The following is an 18,616-nucleotide window of genomic DNA, read 5'->3' on the forward strand; positions in this document are numbered from 1 at the left end:
CGTGTGGCGGGGTGATATAGTCATTAAGATTGAGTCTGAAAAGCCTATTGAGAAACGCCATTCAGGGCAAATAAATGCAATAAAATCTAACTATAGTTCTGCTTCTCCTTGCCAATCTTGAATTAAGACATACAGCAAATGTGGTAGGATTTAGAAAGTGATATTTTCCCCTTTATAAACCTTTTTTCCCCTTATTAATTGAAGCATTTCATTAACTGGATTGTTCTCATTTTGCTGAGTCAGAGTGCAGTTGGACTTTGGTAACTGTAAATATATTCCCTTTCAGGAGGTATTTTAAACATTTTTATTAATGCTGGGGAAGAGATGATAGATCCTTTAGAATTATGGGAAGTGAGCAAAACGCTTTGGGGAAAGATGAAATGGAAAAATATTTTTGTCACTTTGTTCTTATTTTAGAGTAATATTATAAAAATAACATCTTTCTAGCTTTTGTTGTCTATAATAATTTTGAGAAAGCTGTATTTAGATATAGTAATGATGACTGTTTTCCTAAGTATATAAAGATACATTTAGAGAAAATGATAAAGTCTTAAAGACAACATATACCTTGTCAGGTTGCTGTCCGGACATTTACAGAGCAACAGTCCTAAAGGATTTGTATCCTATAACTGCTACTAATGCATATCTTTGAGCCTACACCTGATGCTGACAGCAGACAAATATGTATGAAAACTGCAGATTTTCAGTGGTGAAGATAAAGGAATTCATTCATTTGTTCAACATATATTAAAGGCTTCCCAGATACTATGATTTATGAATATTTTGACATACATATTTTATAGTTAAAGATTTTTGGGAAGTTCAGCTGATCAGATTCAATATTTCTTTGTGGAAATGATGGGGTATTAGATTTATTATTTATTTATTTTAAAGCTTTTATTTATTTGACAGAGACGCAGTGAGAGAGGGAACACAAGCAGGGGGAGTGGGAGAGGGAGAAGCAGACTTCCCGCGGAGCAGGGAGCCCAATGCGGGGCTCGATACCAGGACCCTGAGATCATGACCAGAGCCGAGGGCAGTTGCCCAACTGACTGAGCCACCCAAGCACCCCTAGATTTATAATTTAAAAATCTAGGTTAAAAATGTATGGCATTCAGGACCGTCAAGACAAAGTGCTGACTTTGTCACATCCTCTGGAGGGTGTGGTACACTATCATGGATGGATGGAGAGCAGAGGAATCTTGGAGATCATTCAGTATATTTATTTATTTGGCAGGTAGTTACTCTGGGCTGGCTTCTGATAGGTGCTTGTGCTATAGTGATAAACAATGTATCAAAGGCTCTTGTATTCTTAGAAATTACGTTCCAGTAGTGGAGATTGAGGGCAGACAAACAAATTAGTTAAATTGCGCTTGTGGAAGGTTGTTGAAGAAAGAAAATGGTGCTATGATAGAAAATAAATGGTAAGGAATTTTGATTTTTTTTAAGATTTTGTTTATTTATTTATTTGTCAGAGAGAGAGGGAGAGAGCACAAGCAGGGAGGGTGGCAGGCAGAGGGAGAGGGGAAGCAGGCTCCCCGCTGAGCAGTGAGCCCGATGCAGGACTCAATCCCAGGACCCTGGGATCATGACCTGAGCCGAAGGCAGACGCTTAACCGACTGAGCCACCCAGGCGTCCCAATGGCAAGGAATTTTAAAAAATGAGGTAATTAGGCAGGTGCTCCTTGAAGACTTTATACTGAAGTTGAGATCTGTAAAGGAGAATGAGCTTGGCAAGGACAATTCACATCAAGGACGTAGCCTAAAGTAGAAAAGAGCTTGGACTGTTCACGGAACTTAACAAAGGCTTATGTGACAGGAAGGCAGTGTGGACAGTGGTTCAAGGTGGGACTGGACAGAAGGCAGGGGCCACACCGTAGTGCCTTGCTGTATGGAGTTTGGATTTTAACCTGTACTTAGCGGAAAACAATGGAATACGAAATAGATACAATCTAATTTATATTTTTGGAAACTCACTTTTGGCTATTGTAAGGAAAACAGTTTGTAGTGGGGCAAGCTTGGAAGTGGGAAGAATAGTTAGGAGGCAGTGTTATAGTGGACAAGGTCGAAGGTCACATGAAGGTGGAAGATGAGAGACATGCTTTGGAAGCAGAATTGACTTGACTTGCTAATAGATTGGATGTGAGGATGAGACACCGTGTAGAATCAAAGATGACTCCTAGTTGGAGTCATTTTGGCTGAAAAACCGAGAGAATGGTGGTGCCTTTTTGTCATGATGGGAAAACTGTGTTGGGTGGGAGTCAGAGATGAAAACTAAGACGGGTCTTAGACTTAGGTTAAATTTGAAATATATGTTTTTAAAGATTTATTTCTTTTGGAGAGAGAGAAAGAGTGTGAAAGTGGCGGGTGGGGAGGGGCAAAGGGAGAGCGAGAAAGTCAAGCAGCCTCCATCCTGACTGGGCTCCACGCGGGGCTCAATCTCATGACCCTGAGATCATGACCTGGGCGAAGTCAGGACTTGGATGCTTAACCGACTGCACTACCCAAGCGCCCCAAGTTTGAAATATTTGTAAGAATACAGGTGGTGGTGTTCAGTAGGCAGTCTGGAACCCAGAAGAAAGGTATGAGCTGCAGATATAAAACTGGGGGGAGTTGTCAGATGGTACTTAAAGCTGTTGGAGTAGATGAGACAATCCAAGGGAGAGATTGCAAACAGAGAAGAACAGTGGCTCAAGGCCAAGTGCTAGGATGCTCCAACGTTTAGAGATTTGAGAGAAGAGGAACTGGCAGAGAGCACTGAGACCAGTGCTTCAATCACGGAAGCAATGAGAAGAGAGGGTTTCAGGAGGAAGGGGGTGGTCTTTGGGTAGAAAGCTCTTGAGAGGTGAAATAAGATGAGGACAGAAAAGGATCCATTTTTATAATCGGTTTCCGCTTTCAGAAATTTCACCCTATTTGTCTTTGCATCCCCAGCATCTGGCATCTAGCCTGACACAAAATAGGCCTGAGGAGAATACTTGTTGAATGATTAAATGAAGGAGACAGTGACAAGAGAGAGCTAGATCATGAGTCTATCAAGAATTAAACCCAACTGTTGCTCTTTTGAGTGAGTTTCCATAGCAGTTGATACAACTTTAGTTGTATTAGTAATTAGTAATTACAATTAGTATTTGTACTAATTGTACATTATAATATAATATAGTATACATTGTAAATGTATACTAGTATACAATTAGTAATTGTACTAATACACTGATAAAAATATATCAAAAGTCTTTGATTTTCAAAATGGTTTCTGGAGCATAACTGTATTGTTTTTTGACAAGTAGATATATTCTGTCTTCCTAGAGAAAGGTAGTTACATTGGTTTGGAAGAAGAAGGAATATTTGTGTGTGTGTGTGTGTGTGTGTGTGTGTGTGTGTGTGTGTAATATTAGTTTCATTTGCTGGAATTGGCATCGCAATAATTAAGCTACTTCCCCCTAAGTTTGAAATTGTAGAAATGGTACAAATGTTAGTTTCTTTAGATATTTTATTCTTTCTTGATATGGTTAGAGAGTTTTATTAAAGCCTTGGCCAATGGAAATTATGGAGGAAGGCATTAATAGCAAAGAGATCTGTTTAATGGGAAAGGATTCAGTCACTTTTAATAATGTAATTTGCAGCCTGTATTCCTAATAACCCTTGATCTTCTTAAATCATATCTTTGCCCCTTCCAAGTAAAGAGGAAGGTACAAAGCAAACAATCTAAACTTATAAGACTTCTTCATTATCTGTTAATGCCTCATGTAGATAGAATAAATAAGAAAAACATAATGAAATTTTTCTTTTAATTCATCAGGTAGTGATGAATTCATATTATGAATTGAAAAATTGCAAAAGATTATGCTTTACTTGCAGTGTGCTCTATCTAGAGACAAAACCTGTGTCTCTTTTGGTACTGCATTCAATGTGGAGTCTTCTATGTACCACCAGTTTAGAAGACTGCAGTACTTTAAAAATATCAACGGGTACATTATTTCTAAATTTCTTATAGCACCCATATAGTGCTTATTTTTGCAGGATATTTATGCCTGTATGATTTCATTGAATCCTCATGACAACCTTGTGAGGCAGTGTTCTTGATCTCTTAGCTCAAAATCACATAACCAGTCAATATCAGAGCCAGCCCGCAAATACAGGTCTCCTGATTCCAGATCCCTATGTGTTTCCATTTCAGACTGCCTGAAAGTGATGGTCATGCTCCTGTACATCCAGGGCCCTGAGGTTGCAAATGTGGGTAACTATGCATAGGGTGAGGAGTACCTATTTTCCCCCCTTGTTGCTGGACATTCATTGGTTTAAAACCCTAGCATCATAAGATTTTAAGCATCAAAGAATGCATCATTAATCTCTCCATATGTATAAATAGTAGCTTCTTATCCAAAATTAATTGCCTGGAATTCTAGATTATTAATTTGGCTGTATTCCAACAGATTATGATTCTCTATCAAATTAAATTGCTTGGTCTTGGAGGAGGGGTAAAATAAGAGTTTTAATCTTTGAGGGAAGTTTCTGGAATTCTCAGTATGCCACTAAACAACCATTAAGGGTTATTGGTGTTGCAGGTTAAATTCATTTAGAGTCAGCTGTTGATCCTTTAAGAATGAGTGCTTGCTATCTGTTGAGCCTATCCTTTTAGGGTTTTCTAAGGTATAGCCTTTTATTAGAACAAAAAAGATTGTTTTTAATGAAAAGCCGTAATAGCAAAAACCTGAACTTAAGAAAGTTCAAATATTGCTAATGTTTCCCAAGGGAGAACTATAACTGGGGCTGAGACCAACATTTTGGTGATTCGTAATTATTAATGATAACGAGAGTTTTTCAAACTTTAACTGGAAGCCAAGTTACAAATCTCTAGATGAAAGAACTGGACTTTTTTTAAAAAGATTTTTTTTTTTTTTATTTGAGAGAGAGAGAGAGCACAAGCAGGGGAAATGGTAGGGGGAGAGGGAGAAGTGGGCTTCCCCCCGAGCAGGGAGCCCCACGTGGGGCTCAATCCCAGAACCCTGGGATCATGATCTGAGCCAAAGGCAGTCACTTAACTGAGCCACCCAGATGCCTCAAAACTGGACTTTCTTAAAGGTAGATGCCGCATGTATGGTTTCAGCTTAATTTGAGATTCAAGTACCACAGACACTAAGATTTGGTTTTTGTGAATGAGAGATTTGGCATTAGCGAGATGGATGGCAAGGGTGTGTCATTTGTCAGTAGCTGAGTCTAAAAAGCAATGTTTTTGGGGTGCCTGGGTGGCTCATTCGGTTAAGCGTCCAACTCCTGATTTTGGCTCAGGTCATGATCTCAGGGTCCTGGGATTGAAACCCATGTCAGGCTCTGCGCTCATCGGGGAGTCTGCTTGTTTCCCTCTCTCGGTCTCTCTCTCTCAAGTAAATAAATGTATATCCATATTTTTTTAAAGATTTTATTTATTTGACAGAGAGAGACACAGCGAGAGAGGGAACACAAGCAGGGGGGTTGGGAGAGGGAGAAGCAGGCTTCCCATGGAGCAGGGAGCCCGATGCAAGGCTCGATCCTGGGACCCTGGGATCATGACCTGAGCTGAAGGCAGACACTTAATGACTGAGCCACCCAGGTGCCCCTAAATAAATATATTTTTAAAAAAACTCCAAAACCAATGTTCTCCCTTGATCATTCACAAAGAAGAATGGTGTTCTAGTGCCCAAATCTTTCCTGTATGTTGGGGGATATAATTATTAGTCAAAGAATTTAGGCTGTCATAAAAAGCAATGCTCATGAAATGACAGTGTTTGGAGTTCGAGGCTCCTTTTGCAAAAGAAGAAATTAAAGGCAGAAGCGAATCGTTAGCACCAACTCTAAAAACAGAAACCATAGATCATGGAAATGATGATACCTTAGTTTGTATCAGGTTTTTTTTTTTTTTTATTAGAGAGCCCTTTAAAATATCTTGACTCATCATGGAGAAAGCAATGTTAATAATGTTTATTTTCCAGGATGGGAGGAGGATCCAGGAAATGAGTTGAAACCTGGCAGTTGTTGCTGTTTCATGAGGGGAGAAAATATAACTTGTCCTGTTGGTGCCAAATTAAAATGGTTGATGGACTCTGGGAGCATGATTCAGGCTAAATGAAACCTGTATGTGAAAGACTTTGAAGAACCTCAACTCACCCTGAGACATAGAAAATTAACTTGTACAGACAGTAGAGTGATACATAGAATAGAGCCCTGGATAGGCCAAAAATAAGATCACAGTGACAGCTTATTTTTTGAGCTTCCTTTGTCCTGACTTATGGAATCTTGGAGAAACCAGTTACCTTCTATGGGCCTTTACACATCTATTAAATGGGGATTATAAATGCCCTTCACTGTTGGGAAGGTTATGCAATATTTCTAAAATTTTTGAGCTTCTTAGAGAGATTCTTTTAATTAACAGAAACTATGTGCTTGCTTCCACAGCACATAGACTAATTACCAGAAACTATGGTAATAAAAATTATAAAAGTTTATATATAGAAAAAATACAAGAACTATATTTTGACCAAGAATTTTCTAACACAAACAAAAATTGCCAGAGCTGCAGGGTTAGGCAGCTTCAGAGTACATAAGAAAGTAAATCTTCAAGGTAGGAGTGATGGCCATGATAAATGAGGAAAATAATTTCTTTAGACAGAGATTAGTTTTGAATTAGGTCAGAAAGGGATAGTTTCGCATGACATGTTGTTTATTATTGTAAAGCAAACCACTTCAAAACATGGTGGCTTAATATAACAGCCATTTTACTTATGATTCTGTGAATCAATATATTCTACTGGGTTCAGTAGGGATGATTCTTCAGCTGATCTGTCTTGGGGTCATTCACATGGCTATAATCCCTGGCAGTTCAACAGAGGCTGGTTGCTTGATGATGGTCTCATTCACATGACTGATGTTGGTGTTGGTGCTGGCTTTTGTCTGAGCTTCTCATCTTTAGGAGACGAGCCTGGGCTTCTTCACATGCCATCCCAGTGTCCAAGAGGGCAAGAGCAGAAGCCACAAGGCACCCCGAGGTCAGGGTTCAGAACTCTCACAAAGTCACTCAACTTTGTTAGTCAAAGCAAGTCAAAAGGCCAGCCTAGATTTCAGGGGTAGGGAAGCAGATTCCGCCACCTATTGAGATGAAGGAAAAGTCACTTTGCAAAGGGCTGTGGAGAATTATTACAACCCTATTTGTGTGCAATCTACTACACGTGATAGGGGAAGGGCAAAGGATAGTTAAGTAAAATGGTCTACTAATAAATTTAAAATTGAAATGGAAGTGTTATATCACTAAAAGTCGGGGAAGAAGACCCAAAATAGCCCAAGACCCAAACAGGAAAGACCACAAATAGTCTTAAGTTTTTAAAAGTATATATGAATATTTGAAATAGAAAAATATGAATAATTCTTATCTAGTGGCTTTTTGATATAACTGGTATGTGCTAATACAAGTCTCTGAAATAAAAAGTAGACCTTGAGAGGTATTATTTTGGCGAGATAGCCAAAGAAAAAAAGGATTCTGATACTCTTGGGTGTCAAGTTTATGTGTTCTTGGGGTTTGCTATAGAAGAAAGAAAACGAAAGAATATGCAGAAGGACAAAGTTTTTTAAAAACTGAATTTCAAAAATCGTTATGAACTTAGAGATAAATATCAGTATCTTTACAGAGTAGTCACTGAACATTATGAGGACTGCCATGTTTCCCCCCAATGAAGCTTTTATCACAAACTCCCACATTTCCCAACTGGATAAGTATTTGAAAAAGAAATCCAGGAATTATAGTTGGTTGAGGATTCTGGGGAGGTAGCTAGGTAAAATGGCTCACTATCCTGCCATTCTCAATTCTCCTTTGCCTCTCCCGACCCAGACCATTCCTGGAGCCAGCTGAGCACTCAGTGCAGTGAAGCCTTGAGCTGCGTGGAAGTTGAGGGTGAAAGGGAACGGGGGGGGCTTTCTTCCTGGGCTGGGCTGGGCTGGCAATAAAGATGGGCATCTGATGAGTCCTGGGGGAGGGTCAGAATGCATGGGATACGATATAGAGCTTGATCCACAGAGGTTGAGGGATTGAAAAATCTCGCTCCATTGTATCTGTGTGTGTGTGTGTGTGTGTGTGTGTGTGTGTGTGTGTGTCCTGTAAGAGACCAAGGAGAAAACGAACACTTGGGCTGAGTCCTCCTGTTTGGGAGGCTGGGAGAGTCTGAGGAGGCTCTGGAGCATAAAGTCTTCCCTCCTGGTGTCTTGGCATGGCCCTGGTGCCTGCCCACTGTCATACTGCTACAGGAGGAGGTGCTGTACAGGAATAGAGACCACCGTGCTCCCACTACTTATAGAAGTGGAGCCACATGGGTCCTCCAACAGTCAGACCTGAGCCCCAGTGATAGGACAAAGAGAAGTAATGGCACCAGGAATGGCACCACTGCCAAAGAGAAGACAGTCTATGAGAACAGATAGAACACGTGGTTAATGCCATAGAGCAGCAGCTGGAGACAGATGACAACCTGACAAAAAATAGTAAGAGCACATAAGGAGATTTAAATGCAGTACAAAAAGACTTCCTCGAGATGAAATGTGTGATTTTTCAATCAAGTGGTTCAGTAAATGAATTAAAGGAGGTGATGATCATTCCTGAGGCTTGAATTAGTAGCCTGGTAAGTCAAGTGGAAGAATCTGAAAGCACAGAACAAAAATATAAAAGGATGGAAATCACAGGCGAAAAGGGGTCTAGGAAATAGAACATGTGAGTAACAGGAAAGCCAGAAGGAGGAAAAGAAACGGATGGAGGAAAGGCGGTAATTAAATAAATACAAGAAACAAATTTTCTGAGCTTAAAAATCAGGACTTGAGTCTATAAATTCAAATGGCTCATTAAGTTCCAGCCAAGATTTATGAAAAAAAAAATCTCTGTAGATACTAGGAAAGTGCTTGTACTCTTACGAATAAAAAGCAAAATCTTGGAAGCTTCCAGGCATAAAGAACAAATTACCTACCATTTTTTAAATTTTTTAAAAAAAATTATTTGAGAGATTGAGAGAGAGAGAGAGAGAGCACGCGCGCACATGAGCAGGGGCAGAGGGAGATGAGAAGCAGACTCCCCGCTGAGCAAGGAGCCCAATGCGGGGCTCGATCCCAGGACTCTGGGATTGTGACCTGAGCTGAAGGCAGACGCTTAACTGACTAAGCCACTCAGGTGCCCCCAAATTACCTACCATTAAGAAGTATCAGATCAGCCCCCGATTTCTCATGGATGACACAGTGTGCTAGAGATGGTAGAGTAACTTCTGTAGACCATGGAGACAGAAAATCAGCAGCCTAAAAGCCACATACATACGCAAGCTGCCATTTCCCTGTAGGGTAAAAGAAATTTGCTGCTCTGTTAGAATCAGAGATGCCATCACCTAATTTTTAACGAAATGAAAATGAACTGAATTTTCCCGATGAAACATTTGATACTATTAGACTGAGTTAATAAGCAAAACCCAGTTACCTGGTGTTTATATAAAAACACTTGAAACAAAGTGATAGAAAGCCAACATAAAAGGATGGACCAAGATCCCAGGCAAAGACAGAGAGTCAGAAGAACTAGCAATATGAGGGTTATACAGGTAGTATTTAAGTTAATGACATAAGTAGGATAAGGAAAGACATTACATAATACTTTTTAAAAGGCACAGTTTATGAGGGAGGTAAATGAACCTGTATATATAGGATAACATAGCCACTAAATCTATAAAGCAAAAGTATTAGAAATGCAAATATAGTTATGAGACACTTTAATAAACATCTCTTGCTTGTCTCAACCTGTATTAACCTTGTATAGAACCCTGAGATGGAGAAATTGAATAAATAAAAATGGATTCAGTGGATATGTGACACTTTAGATCCCTTCAGTACAGAACATTCGTTTTCTGGATCACTTACAAAACTTGATCACAAGGATGACCTTAGCAAATTCAAAGGAATAAGGATTTTTATAGACCCTGTTATCTGATCAGAATCCAGTAATATTAGAAATAAATAACAGGAGGTAGTAAAAAGAACCTTTACTATTTGGAAACTTAAAAACATTCTTTTCAACCCTAGCATCAAAGGAGAAAACAAAAGTCAATTTACAGGATATCTAGAAATCAATCAAAGGAGCACAGTTTATTGCAAAAGCTGTAGAACACGGTGAAAGCTGTAGCTAGTGGAAATTTTTACAGCCTTTAGGTGTTTTCATTAAGAATAAAGACAAAGTATACTCTTATTATGAAGCGAGAAAAAAGAATGACAAAACTAACATAAATTAGAGGGAAAAATAAAGATAAAAGCCAAAGTTAATAAAACAAAAAATAATGTAAAGGACAAATACAACAGTTCCTTGAAACAACAAAATAGATACAAAGATTTGTGTTTGATTAGGAAATAAAGAGTAAAAAATTTGTGAGACCAGAAACGAGAATAAACATGTAATCAGAGAGGCAGGAACGAATCAAAAAAGACAGCAGAGATAACTGTATTCAACGCTATGGCAACGAACTTGAAAAACCAGAAGAAATGGGTTATTTCCTTGCCAAAGATAAATGTCCAAATTTGGAAGAAAATAAAATTAGGATTGTATCATATACTGTATATAAAGCTGAAAACAAGTTAAAAATAAAGCAAGACAAACTTTGTAAGAAAATAACCACACATACAATATTAGGAGTAGTATTAAGATTGGAGACCTAGAAGCTACAAGAGAAAGGATAAACATATGACTGTCCAAAGAGTAAGATATTCTGCATTTCAAAAGATATTAAGCAAAGCCAATAAATGGTAAAATTTGAGCAAGTGTTTGCAATACGGAGGACAGAGTTTAATATGTTTCGTGACGACGTTTACGAACTGACCAGAAAAGCCCAGCAATCCAATACAAAAATAACCAAATAAGAAGGTGTGGTTAAGACAGGAGCAAACAGGGCGCCTGGGTGGCTCAGATGGTTAAGCGTCTGCCTTCAGCTCAGGTCATGATCCCAGAGTCCTGGGATCGGGTCCCGCATCGGGCTCCGCATCGGGCTCCCTGCTCCTTGGGAGCCTGCTTCTCCCTCTGCTTCTCTCTCTGTCTCTCATGAATAAATAAATAAAATCTTAAAAAAAAAAAAAAGAGAGGCGCAAACACAGAAGGCTGATATGTGAGAAGGTACTCCAGCCCAAATCATGGTCTGTCACCCCTCAGATGGGCAAAAATTTATAGTCCACTAACATCCATTGCTGTGGGGGGATAAAAGTCCTCCTGTTACTAGTGGTCAAAGTCTGTGTTATACTGTTGGAGAGCAGTCTTGTGACAGAGGTCAGAGGTAATATCTGTTTGACTCAAGAATTCCACTCCTTGTCTCTTAATAAATAAAAACACCCATCTGTAAGGGTGTCACAAGGTTGTGCTCCTCCGTAATGTTTGTGTTGGGGAGAAATGGGGAGAGATGAATGTTTGCCAGGAGAGAAATTGTTGGCTGTATTACAGTATATCCAAGTGGTGAGATATGTGTTCATTAAAAAAGGAATTTAAGGCTCTTACTAGTTGAATTGAGAGGTTTCCATGAGCCATTATTGTATGGGAAAGGCAAGATGCAGAAAACTGGGTATTACATAGTAGTCAGAAAACAATGGAAAAATTGTGCTTCTATGTGTATAATTACATGTACATGGCTAAATATGTGTACATGGAAATATATATGGAAGAAACATACCAGGTAGTTACTAAGTGTTACTGGGGGAAGAGGGAGGCACAGAGGCTGGTATGGGTGGAGGGAGTGTGGAGGAGACATTAACCAAATAAACATACACACACGCTACTAATAAATAATGACATTTATGATGATGTTTGCATATTTATTAAATTTGAATATGTATACGTGCATGTACACACACAAATGAAATTTTTAAAGTACATTTATTCAATTTTATTATTTATAATTTCTGTACTAGTAAGAGGAACCTAGCTAAAAACATAAATTCTCAAATCAGAGACAACACGGTAACTGTGTCCAGGGCTCTTTGGGTTGTAAGTAAGTAGCAGAAATCCAACTAAAAAAAAGAAAAAAACAAGAAATCCAACCAAAAAATTAGCATAAGCAAAAAAGGGAATTTATTGGCCCCTGGGAGCCTTCACACAGGCCCAGGGCGGTGATCATCACGTGTCTGTCTATATCTCTGCTTTCTGCTTTCCTGTTTTTCTCTTTTTATTTTTGGCTTGATTCTCTCTTGTTCTCCCTCTTGATGGCATGACAGTTCCTTGAAACATGTTCTTCTGGGCTGTGCTCCCTCCCTTGACCCCTGGCATGTTCCTCCTCCCCCTGGCTTCACATAACAAAGTCCTTGGGAAGAGCATTGACTTCGGCCTGAGTCACTTGCCCACCCTGACTAGTGCCGGTGAGCAGGGGAATGATGGAGTCCTGTGATGAGCCAGGCCTGGGTCACAGAGTCACACCTTTGGAGAGAAGGGAGGTGTAGCGGGTGGGAGAGAGTGCAAGCACAACCACAGGGCTTGAGTGAGTGGGGAGCACTTCCCCAGAGACGTGGCACAAGGGGGAGCAGTTCAGTCTAAAGAAGAAAAAGATACCAGGTAGACAAAAACAACAGGTGTCCACTGGAGGGCTTTGCTTCAAATATAAGCCAAGTTTGTGTCTTTAATATGAAAGGAATTAAGTAGTGGAGGAAGTGGATTTGAGTCAAGCAGTAAGTACCCTACATTTAGGGCAGGGAAGGTAAACATTTGTCTGATATCCCCAAGATTTATAATAGGTAATTATTTATGCGTAGAGTCTTACCCCAGATGTTTCACAAAAGGATTAACGCCTGTTAAGTGATAAGGAATATCAACTTCATATATTTGAACATGTATTTTTCCAGGAAAAGAAAACCTTTTGTATTTTTCCCCAGCTTTATTGAAATGTAATTGACTTATAACACTGTGTAAGTCTAAGGTGTACAACATGATTTGTTGCCTGAATGTATTGCAAAATGTTTACCACAATGACATTAGTTAACACATCCATCATCATCTCAACTCATCACACGTATTTATTTTTGAGGCAATTTCAGTGTGCCAGATTCTTTCCCCTGTGCCTGCTGAGACAGACTTTTAGGAGTTGCTCTCATCAAGGAATGCATGCGCCAGATGCGCTCATCTTAAGAGAATCCATCCATTTTAATATTGACTTACAGTAGTGCCTAGATATTTACGTGATTAATAAGTGACATTTCTATTTTGTAAAAAAAAAAAAAATGGAATTACAGACCATAGAGGAAAAGATGATAAGTTGATCCAAAATACCTACTGACAGAAGAATTCGGGCTATAAAAAATACCTAAAATATTTAGCCAGAGATTTCTTTTCCCCCTCCTTCCCTCCCCTTCTTTTTTTATTTTTTACTGTGATATATAACACTTTTAAAAAATGTTTTACTGTGGTAGATAACACAGAAAAACGTATCGCCCAATGGTGTATCACCAACTCAACCCTCCTGAGTACCGTCCAGGTCAGGCAGCAGAGCGCAGTCAGCCTGTCAGCCGGTGCCCTCCCCACACTGCTTGCTCCACCCCCTCAAAGTCCTCAGCGATCCCAACTTTTATGTTACTAACTTCCTGGCTTTTCATCTTAGTTTCACCACCGAAACTCACATCTGCACAGCTTAGTTTTGCCTGGTTTTTGAGCTTTCCAGAAGTGGAATCATTGAGTATGTGCCCTTTTGGGTCTTGCTTCATTGACTCCACATTACAGTTGTTGTCTACAGCCTTTGTCAGGAGTAAAGGCAGGGTGGGAACGCACAGCTTTTTGATAACTGACTCACAGCAACCGTATGAAGTTACAGATTTTAGGTTATTAATCGAATCCTGTGAGGGACCTTAAGAGTCACAATGAGACAGATGAAGTATTTATTTTTTAAGAACTCTTGCAGTTGGTACCCTGCCTTCCTGAGAGGAACGATCACCATGCTGTTTTATGCCATTCCAGGGAGAAACACTTGTGCTGGCTGCATTTCTAGGGCTGCACCAGAGCTCAAGGCTGTCAGCCAGTCCTGCCCAGAAGTGCCTCTCTCACAGGCAGGACTTGGAGTATTTCATGCTGGTGGAGTGGGTTTGCTGGCTTAGTCTTAGAATTAAAGTAGGTGTCTTTTTTTCTTTTAAGATTTATTTATTTATTGGAGAGAGAGGGAGAGTGTGCATATGAGTGTGTGCACATGGGGGGAGGGACAGAGGGAAAGAATCTCGAGCAGACTCCCTGCTGAGCATGCAGCTCAACTTAGGGCTCAATCCCACAACCCCAAGATCATGACCTGAGCCGAAGACAAGCATTGGATGCCTAACCAACTGAGCCGCCCAGGCGCCCCTACACATAAGCCTTTTGTTGGTGTTTCTAGATGCATATTCTAGCTTTCAATGCTTTTGATATAATTTTGCTTATTTATCTTCACTGAATATTTTACTGTCTCTTTTCCAGATGTCTTTATGTATATGTTTACATACTGTCTTTTCCTTTTTTACACACCTTCACATACACCAGTCCTTTTGATGGTAGTAGAGGCGATTGCTGCTGTGAATTCTACCCTTACCATCAGTTTCAGTACGCCTGGATTTGAGAAGGCATTAAGACTGAGTGGGCGGGTAGAGAGGGAAAAGAACAGAACATTCCGTTTGGATGGGTCTTCGGTCTGCACGTGGTGACCAGGAGGCCTGATGAGTGGGAGTTGTCCAGGAAGTGGATCTGCAGTAACCTGCCCAGGCCCCGGGTCCGTTCGGTGAGAGCGGTGAGGACTGGGAATGGTGGCAGGGATAGAACACCTTGGTCCCTGACTCCCCTCCTGGAGATAGATGTTCATCCACAGGAGAATAAGGAGCCAGCTTTGTAGGATTGTGGGCAAGATACAGTCACATTTTGTGACCATATGGGCGCATGTTTCATGAGCAGGATCAGGAATGAAGAAAACATTCAGGACAAGGAAAAGGCACAGAAGAGTGGATGTCTGTGTCTGTATATCCTTTCTCTGTGTGTGTAAGAGTGGATATACAGAAATTGACCTTATGATAGCAGTTCTGAAATACATGCATTCATATATAATAAACTCTATTTTATTTTTTTAAGATTTTATTTATTTATTTGACACAGAGAGCACAAGTAGGCAGAGTGGCAGGCTGAGGGAGAAGCAGACTCTCTGCTCAGCATGGAGCCCGATACGGGGCTCAATCCCAGGACCCTGGGATCATGACCTGAACTGAAGGCAGATGCTTAACAACTGAGCCACTCTGACACCCCAATAAACTCTATTTTAAAAACCCTGTCTAGAGGTGCCTGGGTGGCTCAGTTGTTAAACATCTGCCTATGGTTCAAGTCATGACCCTGGGGTCCTGGGATCATGCCCTGCGTCGAGCTCCCTGCTCAGCGGGGAGTCTGCTTCTCCCTCTCCCTCTCCCTGCCACTCCCCCTGCTTGTGCTCTCTCTGTCAAATAAATTAAATAAATAAATAAATAAAACTTCAAAAAATAAAAACCCTATCTATGTGTTTTCGTTGACACTAGAGATTCTATTTATGATTAACTTCCTTTTCCCACCAGGAATGTCTTGCAACTGATATCCATTATGCATTCTTGTATTATATGAAGTCAATTAAAAAATTAGCAGAAGTCACAAAAAGGAAGGTAATATGTATTCATGAGCCAACTATTCATAATTTCATGTATTTCAAGTTGAGCCACCCACCGCCTCTTCCCTGTTACGCAGGATGACCCACAGCAAAGTTGATTCCAGCGTAGTTTTGCTCTACTTCTCAGAACTGCCATGGCAGCCTTCTACTACAGTGCTTGGGGGTGTGCTCAGAAATTCAAATACATTTTGATATTTTCCCAAGCAAAACATAATTTAAGACAAATCTTTTACCAAAAAATCACATACATCAAAGCCAAATACAGATGATGTGGAGATATCCCATACAGCTGCCCCCTTCATTAGTACTAATAATTGGCTGACCATGCCCATGGAATCAACCCTCAGCCTTTGGGCCAAAGCCAGTGATAGCACCTGAGGGCCAGCAGCAAGCACTGTTGACTGTATTATACTTTCCGTTCACTACAGAGAGAGAGTTTACAGGAAATGAAGTAGGCAAGTAGGTGAACATCGAGTGCTTCTTCCTGATAGCCACGCGTGCTCAATTCTTTGTGCTTGGAGATGTGACTGTGCATGTGTTGTGTGTGTTTAGTTCTCTTTTTTGAGAGTTAGACTTGGCTGTCAGGTGTCATTTGCTTCATTCTTCCTTAGTGAATTTATCCTTAAGATTTCCTTCTTTTGTATATTCCTAAGTACTGTTGAGGGCATTTAGATAACATATTTATACTGTTGATAATCTGAATTAATCAGTTTATATTGAATGGAATTTGATTGCAAATATATCTGTTTCTGATACGTGACCCATTTTATTTTCAGAGAGGCCAGAATTTGTTACTAGTCTTAGAAAATCTCTATATTTTGTCATAGTCATGGTGCTCTAGAATGTGTTTACACCAGTAGGAATCTTAATTCCTCCTTTACTATCGTGTTTGTGGATTGAGAAAGCTAAGCATGGAGACAACACTTTCCTGTCCTGGGGCTCTAACCTTTAAACCTATTGCTTCTAACGACTGGAGCTCAGAAAATTCCATGAAGCACATTTCAGTGAACTGTTCACTACATTAGAATCTCTTTTTTTCCTTTGCAGACCCTTCATGTGGCCTTTTAAAATATGTGTTTGAGACAGAGTGAATGTAGAAGCTGAAAATGCCTGGAAGATTTCTGGTTTCTGTCACTAGCTGTCCTGCCTTTTTGCATCACCGCCTGATTTGGATGATGTGATATTCAGAGGGACGCCTTAATCGAAGTCGTTCTTCAGCGAGTTTCCTCTGGTGGGAGGTCATAGACTTGATTCAAGATGGCCAGTCAGCCGCCAGACGACACGGCAGAGGCTCAGGTCTCTGACGAGCTCGAGTGTAAGATCTGTTATAATCGGTACAATCTGAAGCAGAGGAAACCCAAAGTGCTGGAGTGTTGTCACAGGGTTTGTGCCAAATGCCTCTACAAGATCATCGACTTTGGGGACTCCCCGCAAGGCGTCATTGTCTGTCCTTTCTGTAGGTTTGAGACCTGCCTGCCAGATGATGAAGTCAGTAGCCTGCCCGATGACAACAACATCCTGGTAAACTTGACTTGTGGAGGCAAAGGCAAGAAGTGCCTGCCCGAAAACCCTACCGAGCTGCTGCTGACACCCAAGAGGCTGGCGTCTCTCGTCAGTCCTTCTCACACTTCCTCCAACTGCCTGGTCATAACCATCATGGAGGTGCAGAGGGAGAGCTCCCCATCTCTGAGCTCCACTCCCGTGGTGGAATTTTATAGGCCTGCGAGTTTTGACTCTGTTACCACCGTGTCACACAACTGGACTGTGTGGAACTGTACATCTCTACTCTTCCAGACGTCTATCCGGGTGTTGGTTTGGCTGCTAGGTTTGCTCTACTTCAGCTCCTTACCCTTAGGGATCTACTTACTGGTGTCTAAGAAAGTCACCCTTGGGGTCGTCTTTGTCAGCCTCGTCCCTTCGAGCCTTGTTATTCTCATGGTGTATGGGTTCTGCCAGTGCGTTTGTCACGAATTTCTAGACTGTATGGCACCTTCTTCTTAATTAATATGCAGACTAAGAAATTTGACACACATTGTCATCCTTGAAGTTAGGTAATTTATCATTTATTTATTTTATATTCTCCGTGACTTAGTGTCCATGACGTTAACAAAGCCATTGGCCAAATGTTTGTGGTCTGTTTTTCATCAAAATTTTGACTCAATTGGTTTTCCTGTATGCTGGACATAAAAAAAATGTTCATTTCTACTTAGGTGTTAGCAAAGACGCAAAAATGTATAAGCTAAGCCTTCATAGAGCTCTTCCTGTGAGTCTGACCACAGAAAGGGCGGGATTTCATTTCATCCTGCTGGACAGGCACTAGGGGGGAGGTGTGTTGGGCTGTAGTAGGGGTCTTTGTGGCAGGTTACGGATGAACTGGTTCCTCTAATCCTCGATAATCTATGATGGAGGGTGGACACAAGAGGAAAGCTGTTCCAAGACACATCTACTTGAAAAATGTGACCTGTCCCTCCCCTGCTCCCCCTCCCACATCTCCCTCCCACACACCTCCTGCACCCGCTTCCTGCACCCCCTCATACCCCCCTCTTGCACCCTCCTCCTGCATCCCCCTTCCCGCACCACCTTCCCCCATCCCCTCACACCCTGGTCCTCCACCCCCCTTCCACATACCTCCCACACCCCCTCCAGCACCTCCTCACACCCCCATCCTGCACCCCCCTCCCCGCACCCCTTCCCACACTGCTCCCGGACCCCCCTCATTCCCCTGTCCTCCACCTCCCTCCCACACCCCCCTCCCGCACCCCTCAAACCCCCGTCTTGCACCTCCCTCACGCCTCCTCCAGTACCCCCTCACACCCCCATCCTCCACCCCCTCCCACATCCCCCTCCTGCACCTCCTCACACCCCCATTCTGCACCCCCTCCCCGCACCCCTTCCCACACTGCTCCCTCACCCCCTCCCACACCCCATTGTTGGCTGTCCCCTGAATCTTCTTCAGGTGTTCT

At 41.3% G+C, this 18,616-nt stretch overlaps 1 protein-coding gene across 3 annotated transcripts in view; it reads left to right on the forward strand.

Moving 5' to 3' along the window:
• The window catches only part of RNF182 (ring finger protein 182), a 60,555-nt gene extending 42,196 nt beyond the window's left edge, over positions 1–18,359 (forward strand). For 2 of the 3 annotated variants that reach the window (XM_073877677.1, XM_025890889.2), the window contains exon 2: positions 16,701–18,359. In XM_073877677.1, coding sequence (XP_073733778.1) covers positions 16,911–17,654 — 744 coding nt within the window. In that variant the 5' untranslated portion in view covers positions 16,701–16,910 and the 3' untranslated portion in view covers positions 17,655–18,359. Of the gene's footprint in view, positions 1–4,178; positions 4,256–16,700 lie in introns of those variants that run through there. The other variant, XM_073877678.1, reaches the window with a different exon arrangement.
• The last annotated feature ends 257 nt before the right edge of the window (positions 18,360–18,616 follow it).

This window comes from Callorhinus ursinus, unplaced genomic scaffold (genome assembly GCF_003265705.2).
Source record: "Callorhinus ursinus isolate GAN/ISIS: 27379988/994484 unplaced genomic scaffold, GSC_fseal_2.0 scaffold26, whole genome shotgun sequence".
Classification (NCBI taxonomy): Eukaryota; Metazoa; Chordata; class Mammalia; order Carnivora; family Otariidae; genus Callorhinus; species Callorhinus ursinus.